We start from the raw sequence: 12,059 nt of genomic DNA, 5'->3' as shown, positions 1-12,059 counted from the left end.
TTGAAATAGCCAAGGTATTATAGTGATTCTTGTCATACAGAATCAAAGGAATAGTTATTGTTTGGCACAGGTTGGTTACAGTAGCTGTAAAGAAGCCAGGGGATCCAGTCTTAAAATTGGCTATCATCTCTTTTAGGTTACATATCAAATAAGATTCTGAATGTGGTATATTAAGATCCTCAACACTGTTTTAAGAGCCTACCACAATTCATTCCATAAACCAGTGTTCTTCAATCTTGGGTCCCCAGACGATGTTGAACTACGACTTCCATCATCCCTGACCACTGGCTGGTGATGGGAGCTACAGTTCAACAACGTCTGGGGACCCAAAGTTGAAGAACACTGTCATAAACCATTACAGGTTTTGTAATTCTATACTTATTTAAATGCCACACCTTTGTTCCATGACGTAACTCAATGTAATATACATAGGACAGTGGCTGGCAAATGGTCAGGGATGATGGAAACTGTAGTTTAGCAACATCTGGAGAGCCACAGGTTATTCACTTTCCTAGGAGGTCTCCCATCCAAGGACTGACCTTACCCAGATCTCTTTAACCTTAGCAAGGTTGCTGCATTACTTCAGTTCTTCATATAAAAGAGCAATGGCAATTTGGAGATAGTGGCTAGCTATTTGGCTTGGTGAAAAGGGTTAAGTGGCAGCCAGGAAAAGGAAGTTCTAAAAAGTACAAAAGGCATGGATGAGGTTTTGTTTTTTGTGGGCAAGATGCAGTTCACATAAATCTGAATAAAAATGGCAAGTTTTTCCATACTGCAGTAATAAATAGGGCCCCTCAAGAACCAAGCATTTCCCCTCCTTCCTGTACAATTTCCTTTGTCACTACTACCCCACCAGCTCAGCTGCTGAGTAAAATGCCCCCCTTTTTTGCAGTGCCTCAAGCATAATTATAGTGCAATGATAATTATTTCTGACACTTTTGCAATTTTATTGTATAGCTTCTATTTGAATACAGGAGGAGCAGAACAGGCAACAGACATAGCATGCAATTAGAAATAACATAACTTGACACATACCCAGCATCTGCTTTGTTTTGGAAATCTAAAATTCCTCCATAGATAAAATGCAGAACAACAGCCATTTCTACATGGTTTAAACTGCAAAACAGAAAGAAAAATCATTACAGACATCAGCATCTGCAGAATAAAATAGATTGTTCACATTTTATAAACCCTAAGCAATTCACCAAAATTACACAGCTACCCTGTCATATTATAAAACAAAACAACATCAAGGTAAAGTAATAGAATGAACACAATCTAAAATTGCACATGGGTCACATTCCCCAAATAGTAAAAATGTGAAAAGTGCAATTATCAGAGGAACAGCTTTTCCAGAGCTCCAGTGATCTAGCCCTTGGCTACAGCCTTGAAATCTCTTATTTGCTAACCACCCAGCTGAGTGTGACAAGACTACATCAGAGGAAGTACTCTGTGACAAGACTACTTCAGAGGAAGTACTCTGAGGATTGTGTGATCTACAGATTAACCTGTCATTATGTAATGCCTCATCTCTAGAATTTGAGTCTGTACTTATTTCTAAGAAATTCTGAACAAATCTTCAGCAGATTAAAATGCCTTTCATAAGAGCTTAAAACTGCAGGCCTCTCCAGAGGAGCTCATAGGCAGATACAGACACAAAAGGAAGAAAAAACACCAAACCATGGTTCAGTATTACAAAAAGTGGCCAAGGAGCATGGGCTCACACCATCTCTCCTCCCTGTACCCCTGCATGGAGCAATTCCAACTATCCTTTTCTTTTTTTTTTCAATAATTTTTATTCAGATTTTCATAAAACATACAAGACAAAATCATAAAACATTCAAAGACAAAAAACAAAATCAAAAATAGTTAAACAAAAAAAACAAAAGAAAAAAAAAAACAAAAATAAAAAATAAAGAGTAAAATATTGACTTCCCATTTGTCAAAGATCAAATCAGTTATAAGTCTATAATATATAACAATCCTGTCTCTTAAGTCATATTATAAAATCACTTTCCTCCAGTAGTTATCTTACTTAATCATCAAATCTCATAAACATTACTTTATTCTTTCCACAAAAAGTCAAAGAGAGGTTTCAATTCTTTAAGAAATATATCTATCAAATTTTTTTTTCCAGATAAGCATATCGATTAATCCATCTCATTACTAATTATGATAATCTTGTTGTCATAACCATAGTCAAAATAAACATTTCAATTAATCCATCACATCAGAATCTGTTAGGTTCAGTAATTTCAGTAGCCATTGTTCTATTATCCCTATTAGTTCCATTTTCCATCTTCCATCTTCAGTAGTCTTGTTAAGTCCAGTAATTTCAGTATCCAATCTTCCATTATCAATATTCCATAATAATCTTGCTGTCAAAGCCATAGTCATATAGTAAGAGTCTGATGGGAATTACCTCTATCCCAAATATTTTCTTGCCATCCATTCTGAATAGGTTGCTGAAATACTGCTGTAAAATCATATCTCTGTTCTTTTTTTCAAAATACACTGGGTCATCTCTTGAAAGTTTTTCCATTGTCACATGGCTGCAGTTAATTCCATAGATTTTCTCTATATTGGGCTCCATCACATCATTCCAGTCCAGAAGATTATCCATGCCATTGATAACTTTATCTCTAGAATCTTCATTAATTTCTTCAGAGATAACATTGAGTTCCAAACAATAGATTTTATTTCTAAAGTCCATAGACTCCAAATCTTGTTCCTGTTCCACGTTTGTTCCAATCTCCGGGATCTCCTCTCTCACAGGGACCCCTGTTCCAGTCTCCAGGGTCTCCTCTCTCACAGGGACCCCTGTTCCAGTCTCCAGGGTCTCCTCTCTCACAAGGACCCCTATGTCTTTAATCTCCTGTGTCTCCAAACAATAAATTTTATTTCTAAAGTCCATAGACTCCAAATCTTTTTCCTGTTCCACGTTTGTTCCAATCTCCGGGGTCTCCTCTCTCACAGGGACCCCTTCCAGGGTCACCTCTCTCACAGGGACCCCTATATCTTTAATCTCCTGCTTCATTTTACTCAATTCAATTTTCAGCTCCTTACAACCCTGTCGCAGGTTTTGTTTCGTTATCTCAATCTCATCCATTATTTTCTGAAACATAGTTATTTCCAGCTTCTCAGCCACTTTCTTAATTGCCATTTTAAAAGAAAAATATAGGAAAACCACTTCTTATTTCAGCAACAATTGGGTTAATACTCCAAACTTGGTGACATCACAGTATAAACAGAGCAGACAGCCTTATCTCTCCATGTTTAAGTAAACAAAATGCAGTTCCCAGGATCGAAACAATTAATGGCGGTCGTCAGAAAACAGATTCGTCAAAATAAAATAGACCAAAAAGAGAGTAGTCTCAGACAATATAATATTCTTCAAAATAAAAATCTGGAATAGAAATCCCTCTTCTGTGTATATCTTTAGAATGCAAATCCAGGACAGCTTTTTGCAACAAAAACAGAGATAAGCTATTAATTAGTGAGTAGCAGAGAGAAGTTATGGCTCCCCAGTGAGATGTCAAAAACCGATCAATCTGGCAAATCTCTTTTAAACAGCAACAATTTAAGTCAAGTAAAAGAAAAATATAGAAAGAAGGGTGCTTGCCTGTTAGTGCGTTCTCTCTTAGAAGATAAGATGAACGTTCGCTTTTCCAGATAGAGCTTGTTGTTAAAAATCCGTCCCACCTTCGTCGGCTGGACCTCGTCCCATAAATTAATGAGATCTGGTCGTCCCAACAAAAATAGGCTTTGAGGTTAATCTCTTCGTTTCTCCCTACCCGGGAGAAGTTTAATCAGTCAAAAAAAGAAAAAATCTGACTGATATATCTGAATAAGCTTCTTTTGAGGCAGGAGCCTGTCTCAAAAGCAGGCACAGGCTAAGTCACCCTTCCCGGAAGTCCCCAACTATCCTTTTCTAGTTTGAGGCAAACTAGAAAAAGATGGCTTGTGTTTGCTTTGCAAGCTAAGATTGAAAACCAGAGTTAGGTCCTACTTTCCGGCGTTAAGTGTAAACCAGAGTTTGCTGGTTTGAAAGAAAAAGCAAATCATGGCTTGTCTCAAACCAGGCAAGTTGGAAAAGAACTGCTGGGCATAAAGGGACATGTTCATGTCTCATTCTTGTAGCACCAAACCATGATTTGGCATTAGGTCCAAACCAGCTCAGCATAAATTACCCTCCCCTTTTCTGAATATCCCCTTATACTGGAATTTTGAATTATTTTTTAAGAAGCTGCTTGTGGTATAGGATAGATCAGATAAAAGGGTTAATATGGTCAAGATGGAGCACCAAAGCCAGGGATGGGGAACGTGTTGCTCTTCAGATGTTGCTGGACTACATCTCCTATAGTTTCCAACCACTTGCCATGCTGACCAGAATGCCATAGATGACCCATGCCTGGCCTAAACCTTTGACTCAAGCCTGTGCTGTTTCTTTCTCCTCCAAAATCACACTGTCAAATACACAGTGATAGGGCGTAAACTGCTTTTGGTCATTCATGAAAGATCTGAAGATGGGAGGGGGGAAATGCCAACTCTTAGATCACTGTGGCATCTAATGCTGCTAACTCATTATGTACAACCAATCCTTATTGGCAAGCTCTGTCCTCCCCACCTATCTTTGCCATGTTAATCTAATCTGGACTTGAACCATGCTAGCAAGGTCACACAGTAAGACAGGTGTTAATATACAGAATACACAAGAGCGTTGAGGAATGTACATTTTATTGCAGTGGGATAAACACCAATTTTATCTTAGTGAACACAGACTACTGTGTTGGTAGCATGGAACTAGAATTCGCATGAGCAGAATGCCACTCAAAGGATAGTAGCACTGGTTGAAAGGGGGAATAATTTTGCCAATTCCTCCTGCAGCCCCTTTATGTCTGCTCTGCAAGGTTGGAGGACCATCAAAAACTCCTTGGTAAATCAGCAAAAGTCACCTCTCTTCCCCTCTCCCCTGACCTGCTTTCCTGCAGTCAGCACCTCTGATGAATTAAAATCTCTTCCATGAGCAGAAAGAGCCATCTCACGTATGAAGGGCAACTCAGAATCCAACCAATTGTGCTCCTGTGAATTGATCCTGCATTTTGAGGTACAGTACAGCTTCCATAACTGTAAATGGGAACAACAGTACAAACTGCAACATCTTCAATTACTAAATATGCTTAAGGAGCATTCAAAAGCAGCAAAATTATTTATTTTGGGTTAAATGGCAAATTCAACACAGTTGTCCGACTGTATGCGAACACATGAGATAACCATAAAAACAGCACGAATGAACAGCCCTGCTGTCTTGACAGCTGGTCTATTAAACAGCATTTTCATTATTTCAGGATAAGCCATATGCACTATACTCTCAAGTGTTTATAACAACATGAAAATCTGAAAACAGCCAGGACAGCAAGAAAGGAGATTTGCAACGGTAGCTCATTTCAAACCCAGATTTGATCCTGGTTCGCAATCCTCATCTGCAGGTAAGCACAAAACCACACCTTGCTAGTCTGGATACATGACAAATTCATTACTCTGCCCATATAAGAGACAAGAGAGCATGTGATCCCAAGACTCCTTCCAGGCTTGTTCTCATAGAACAAAACCCTGGCTTGGCATTCTGAATGAAGTGCGCCAACATGCTCCAGTATTAGAACTACTGAGGCTTTGCTTATGATTAAAACACACTGGTGAAAAAGACACATCCTTGTCAAGAGATAAAGGTGCCATCTGGGTTTCAGCCAGACAATAGGAAAAGCAGTCACAGACCTAAATGCAAATAAGATGCATCAGACCTGGCTGTATCAGGAAGTATCCAAGTTCCTAGTCAATCAAGAATTAGAGTATACCAGTTGCTATAAAATACCCCAAACCATGTCACTTGATGTACAGAACCATTTCCAACCAATAGGCAAGAACAGGGGAAAAAACTATTTTTTAGTGTTTCCATTAGCAATACCTGAAGGGGAAATAGGTTGATCTGCTGATCAGTTGTGAAATCTCTTTGAAGCAAATATTAAAAAAACACAGACAAGCTGATCCCACCAGGTTTTACAGTAACAAGGGGCAGGGTTTGGCTAGCATTGTGCACCTCTTTTTCAGAAAAGAGAGGTGAAGACACATAGGAACCAGCAGAACAGTAAGTGTGTCCCCTTACCTTCTGTCACCACAGATGTGCACAGAAAATCTAGGCATGCGTAGTTAGAGGTAACTCCTACTATGCTCAAATGAAGCTTATTCCAAACAAAGTGTGTACGGAAAACTGGAAATGGCTTTCAAGTCAATCCCGATTTATGGCGACTTTATGAATAGGATTTTCATGGTAAGCGGTATTCAGAGGGGGTTTACCATTGCCTTCCTCTGAGGCTGAGAGGCAATGACTGGCCCAAGGTCACCCAGTGAGCTTCATGGCTATGTGGGGATTTGAACTCTGGTCTCCCAGGTCATAGTCCAACACTTTAACCACTACACCACGCTGTGTGTATAGGGTTACACAAATTAAAAAGTCAAAGCAACTGCACAAGGAACTCTTGGGAAATGTATTGCTAAGAGGATCTGGAAGGCAGATTTGGGGTTTTATGGCACAGCAGCTGGTAGACCATTCTGCACCAAACAAAACTGGACCCAGATAAAGTTGTCATAGTGATCAACACTTAAGACACTCAAATAAAAAACACAACAGCACAATAAGAAAAGTAGAGATGGGATCCATGAAAGATACAAGGAGACTGCATTATAAGTAGCATCTGAACAAGCTTCATGTCCCATAATGGCCTTGCATTAATTTATGAAGGATGAAGTAGGCACTATTTGCCTGCTAATATTAGATACAAAATGAAAATGGTAAACGTATCTTTATGTACATCACTCTAATAGTAAACTCAAAATGTTGTGCTGATAGGATGGAGTCAAAAACAGTGCTCCTGGGATATCATCATGCCCATATAACACTTGAGGCATACAGAAGTACAAAACTTTGTTTAAAAAAAAAAAAAAAAAGGTTTAAAAGGGGCAAACCCAAGACCTGCTTTTAACAAATACCAGAGAAATCTGTACATTTCATCTGGTTATGTATAGAATATTTTTTTTATTCATTCACTCACTTAATGCACTCTTGTTTGTGACACTGGTGTAATAACATCCAAAAAAGCTTCCCCCAAAAAAGTTGGCAACCCAATCAGCCAAATGAAGATTAAGAAAGCTCAATAGTGTCCAGTGTTAATTTGGGGGGGGGGGAGAAGAGGAAAGTGGGGGAGGATGAATTGGCTTGCTTGAATCCCTTATATCTTATAGTATCCTGGAGGAGGACATGGCCAGCTGGGAGTCTGAACAGGAGCACTCCTGTTAGGGGGTGAAGATACACAATAACATTATGTTGCTGGTTCACTTATATTTAAATATTTATGAAGTATCTCCACTTACCAAGAGATGCTATAATGAGCTACAAGAACAATGCTTTTGATTCTACTCTAATGGTGTACTACTTTTATCTTAGTCATCCACAGAATCATTGTTCAATATTCTGCAAATTCATGTTTCTGGCACAGTAATGACCAAAATGTGGGCTTCCTATTCTTCAACTCTATTGTAAAATTAAGGAAATTACAGGTGTAGTTCTTCCAGTGAAACCAGATCCTATTAGGACTATGTCAAATGATTGAGGAGTTAAAGAAAAGGTTAGTGCCTAAAATTAATCTCTTGTTTACAGCAGTATTTTGATGGCAAAAATTCTGGAAAAATCAAGGATTATTTATGGTAAATTATGTGAACAGAGTAAGAGATTATGGAAAAACAATCCATCTGTACTGCAAGAGCAGGTGGAAACCTTTTTTGATATATTGGATATAAATCATATAAAGGCATGTGTAAAGAAATTTTAAATATTGTACAGAAGTTTCATCTCATTTTTTGCATACAAATCTCTTCCCCCTTTTGCTGCCTCATTTTTTAATGTTGTCTATGATGCTTCTATCAAGTGAAGAATAAAAAGATTTTATTGTTTAATGTTGTCAGGCCCAGGATGTGACTCAGGAACCAGACCAACGGCTGTAGTTAATTCGTGTTTTATAAGGGTAATGTCCAAACAAAGACTGCGTTTTCTCATGAAGCAATACAGGGATACAGGTCCTGCGGCATTGGGAGAAAGTTGACAGAGCAAGGGACTTCTTCCCGCCTGTTCTTTAAGAAGGGGCCAAACGGGCGCGCAATCTTTCGCTCCTCCTTAACTGCCCCTCAGGTACTGCCCGCCTTCCCCCCCTTCTCTCCTGTCTTTTCAGCTGTCTGCATGTGCGCAGTGAGGGGGGGAAGCATCACCCCCTCCTCTTCTGAAGTTTCCGATTCCAGGATGGGGGATAGGGGAGGGGCTGATGGTAAACTGCCTCCCCGCTTTTCGGCTGTGAGCAGCCCTCCCTCTTCCCCCTCTTGCTCTGAGCCTGAAAGAGGGGGAGGCGTGAGAATGTCCAGGGAGGGCTCAGGCTCCCCGTTGCTAAGCGACCTTATCACTGGCAGTTCCTCTGTTTCGTCTTCGCTCCAAAGGGGGGGAAGTTCCTCCCCCTTCCCTCTGCCATCCATCCGAATACTCTTCTCCCAACTCTCCGGGATCCAGCTCCCAGGGATTGGGACCCCAGCTCTGCCTTCCGACAAATGTAGTCTTTGGGCCTATTTTTCTCAAGCCAGCAATATGGTGGTCAGCCTGTTTCTTGGCTGTACCACTTCAGATGGCATGTCTGGGCTCACATGACTGGCTGTTCCTCTACAAATATTTCCTTGCAGACAGGAAACTAGTTCTCTCCCTAACATGTCAGATTTCTAAATGCAAGGATTTTGTATAAATTTATATTTATATATGGAACAACACTCAAGTAACTCAAGTCTCCCCACCAGTCTGAAGCAGTAGAATCAATAAACAGCATCTGCCATGTGAAAGAACGAAACCCTGGTCTTGACTAAAAGCCAGATCCATTAGCCTGAGCAATTTAACTACAACAGGCTCCCTGTTGGTGCTTTGTGATTATATAACACTCTTGCTTGAGATTTCTAACCTACGTTTTATTGAACAGACTTGTCTATGCCTTCACCTAAATCCTGACCCTCATTACTGCCCCAAGCCTAGCAGTGAAACTCAAGACACCTTGTCTGCAGTGATGCACAGCTATCCAGTCACATTCTGGATTAATTTTCACACTGATCAAGTCTAACCCTCGGGGCATATGACCCAACTTTCTTCTAAAAATTAAGAAGAACTCCTAGATGTGCACCACAGCATCAACAGCTGGGAGCAATACTTTGCTCCCATAGCAATCCTTTTTCTGAACCCTTACTTCTTAACTCACTGCCATCAGTGTTAAATGATCCATAAACCAAGCAGTCTGTTCTGCTCTTATTGTACTAATAAGCTATGAAAAATTGTTTTTAGGCCTATTGTGAATGGGCCAATATAGGTCCAGTGATGGCTCCCTGCTAAACTGGGATTCAGCCTCAAGAATCTGCACTCCTCTCTGGAGCAACCCCACCCCTCCCAAGTATGCCTGAGTAGCTGTTAGCAATGGTGTTACCAATCATTTGAAGCTACCTAGGGTTTCCCTTAAATCAAGATATGAAATTGTGGTTTGAAATTAATTCTTGATCCCGATTTAAGGAAAAATCATTAACCTTAACCATGGTAATATCAGCACTGACAAACTGCTCCATAGGGTTTTTGGGGGGAGGGGGATTTGCTTCAGGGAGAGGCAATGCAGAACTTGTTCCAACATTGACTTTTGAATTTGTTAACTGCCACCAGTTGGTAGTCTGCGCTACACCTTCACCAGTTCAACGGGTCATGCCAAAAAGCAGATAAAGGATGATAAAACAATGCATGCACACTGAATTAAATTGCAATGCAGATTGCACTCCAATGCAGAATGATCCTGTTTTTAACTTTTCCAGTTGACAGTTTGGGAGAATAGATAAGATGTAGATTCTAAATTCACAGAGGTTTCCCACTAGCTAAAATAGGCAACACTCAAAATATATTATACCAAATATCAAGTCAAAACAGATTAATCTGAATTACTTTGAATGCAGCATGGCTGCTCGGCATTTGCAGTGATTTTAAACTGCCTACCTTTGCTCCCATATGACTTGCAAAACAACTATGCTTACCCTTGAAGAGCGATGTGCTCTTGAAAGCTTTCCGCCCAGTTCCCATTCAGCATTGCAGCAAAATAACTAGATCTGGCACATAGAATGGCCCTAGGAGAGTGAGGGGGAGGGGGAAAAAGAGTAAACATTATTCTGCTAGATACAAATATTTATTTCAGGAAAGCTGCTACAAAAGGTTGAAATTATTTGCCCTTTATATACTAATGCATGTCTGCTCACTGCATACTTATTCCTCCCAGGATCCCTGGCAATTTAATCCAATTTGTCACAGAACAAGGAAAACTGCTACCATTCTGAAATGCCTCCAGTTAACAGCTAATCCACAATTCCTGTTCATTATCCACAAAACAGGGCTGGAAGAGTCTCTCAAGTTCTTAGGCACCTTGGGTTTCTCCTACTTTGAACAGAGAACAACACTATTTTCTAATCACAGTTCTTTCATCTTTCTTCCAACAAGAACTTTTCTTTTGAGGGTAGATCTGCAGTTTAACAGTAATTCAGTTATTGAGATTCTACAATCTTACCACACACTTTCCAATATTAATCATTCTATTTTTTAAAAAATGGCTGAGAGCTTTAAGGAGCTAGCCAGCTGTATTCTCTTTTTTCTCTAAACTAAGCTTTCCTTTTGGGGGGTGGGGATATTTCAAAACAACACACTATGGATTTAAACTGCTGCTTAGTTATTGCTGGTTTTCACCTATTACTGTATTAATTTGTCCTTCTCTAACCTCAAGACAGCAACGACTTCACTTATTCCTGATTGGTTCATATAAAATGGCTACTAGGTTTTGCCCCCTAAAATAGCTCTTGCTCAAAATTGAAACCACTGGGTTGAACCCAGCTAATTCAGTGTATGAGCCAAATAACTTCCATTCACCCAATGGACCTTCCCCTTCCTCTCCTCCCACTACACGTCCCCTCTCATCACTCCCCAAATCTGTTCCCGAGGGTGAGAGAGCCTAGAGCAGATATGGGAAGGTGTGGGGTGGCATGCAGAGAGAGGGGAGAAAGAGGAAGCTCAATGACTTATACAATGGCTTAAATCCAACCTCACATCTGCAAACATTTTAATGCAACTAGTTAACACTGAAGTCATCTTACGAGCTGCATTTGGCCTCTTGCGAACTACTCAAATGCTTTGCTTTCGTCTCTTGACAATTCTACTCCTTCCTTAGTATAAGAAATTTCCATCAACAGTTCACTCATATTGCCCCTCTCTCTCTTTTGGGACTTCAATATATTGCAGCATCCAGCTCTCAACATTTTGGTATGAGGATATTTCTGTCGAGGTCTTTTCAGACAGTTTTGGGTTTCTCCTCCCCTATTACTCCGACAGGTTGCAATGCTTCCTAGAGAAAGGGTGGAGGCAACTTTTTTCAGTTCAAGGGCTGGATTCCCTCCTGGACAACTTTCCAAGGGGCCAGATACTCGCCTTTAAAAGGGTAAAAAGAATAACTGAGAAAAAAGCTCTCAGTTTGTAGACAGATTTGTACATTTTGAGTATTTTTGTATTTTCTGTTTTCTCACCAGTTAAGGAATGTATATTCATTTTTATGTTCTGAAAGAAGACCTAGCTAACTGAACAGCATTTCAGAATGCCACATACAACATCTTTCCCTTTCAGCTAGACCAGCCTTTCCCAGCCTTTGGGTCCCCAGATGTTACTGGACTGCAATTCCCATCATTCTGGCTGGGGCTAATGGGAGTTGTAGTCCAACACCATCCGGGGATCCAAAGGTTGGGAAAATCTGAGCTAGACCAACAACAAGATGTGGGTCCATGTGCAGCAATTAACCTTGAATTGGATCTGCAGGGTACCTCCTAATGCTTGGAAACAGGTGCAAGCCAGTGCAACACATTAAAAAATGTCCTCATAAAAAAAATTTCAGAATTAGGCCATGTCGTGG

The 12,059-nt window shown here is 40.1% G+C and overlaps 1 protein-coding gene across 2 annotated transcripts in view; it reads right to left on the bottom strand.

Annotated features, from left to right (window-relative positions):
• BTBD8 (BTB domain containing 8) overlaps positions 1-12,059 on the bottom strand; it is a 57,628-nt gene that overhangs the window by 25,059 nt on the left and 20,510 nt on the right. For both annotated transcript variants that reach the window (XM_061633664.1, XM_061633665.1), the window contains exons 5-6: positions 10,150-10,239; positions 1,036-1,116 (exon numbers count right to left, since the gene is read on the bottom strand). In XM_061633664.1, the coding sequence (XP_061489648.1) occupies positions 1,036-1,116; positions 10,150-10,239 (171 nt within the window). The remainder of the gene's footprint in view (positions 1-1,035; positions 1,117-10,149; positions 10,240-12,059) is intronic.

This window comes from Rhineura floridana, chromosome 6, assembly GCF_030035675.1.
Source record: "Rhineura floridana isolate rRhiFlo1 chromosome 6, rRhiFlo1.hap2, whole genome shotgun sequence".
Taxonomy (NCBI): Eukaryota; Metazoa; Chordata; class Lepidosauria; order Squamata; family Rhineuridae; genus Rhineura; species Rhineura floridana.
Note: the sequence above shows the minus strand (reverse complement) of the source record. Positions and strands in the feature narration are given on the sequence as shown.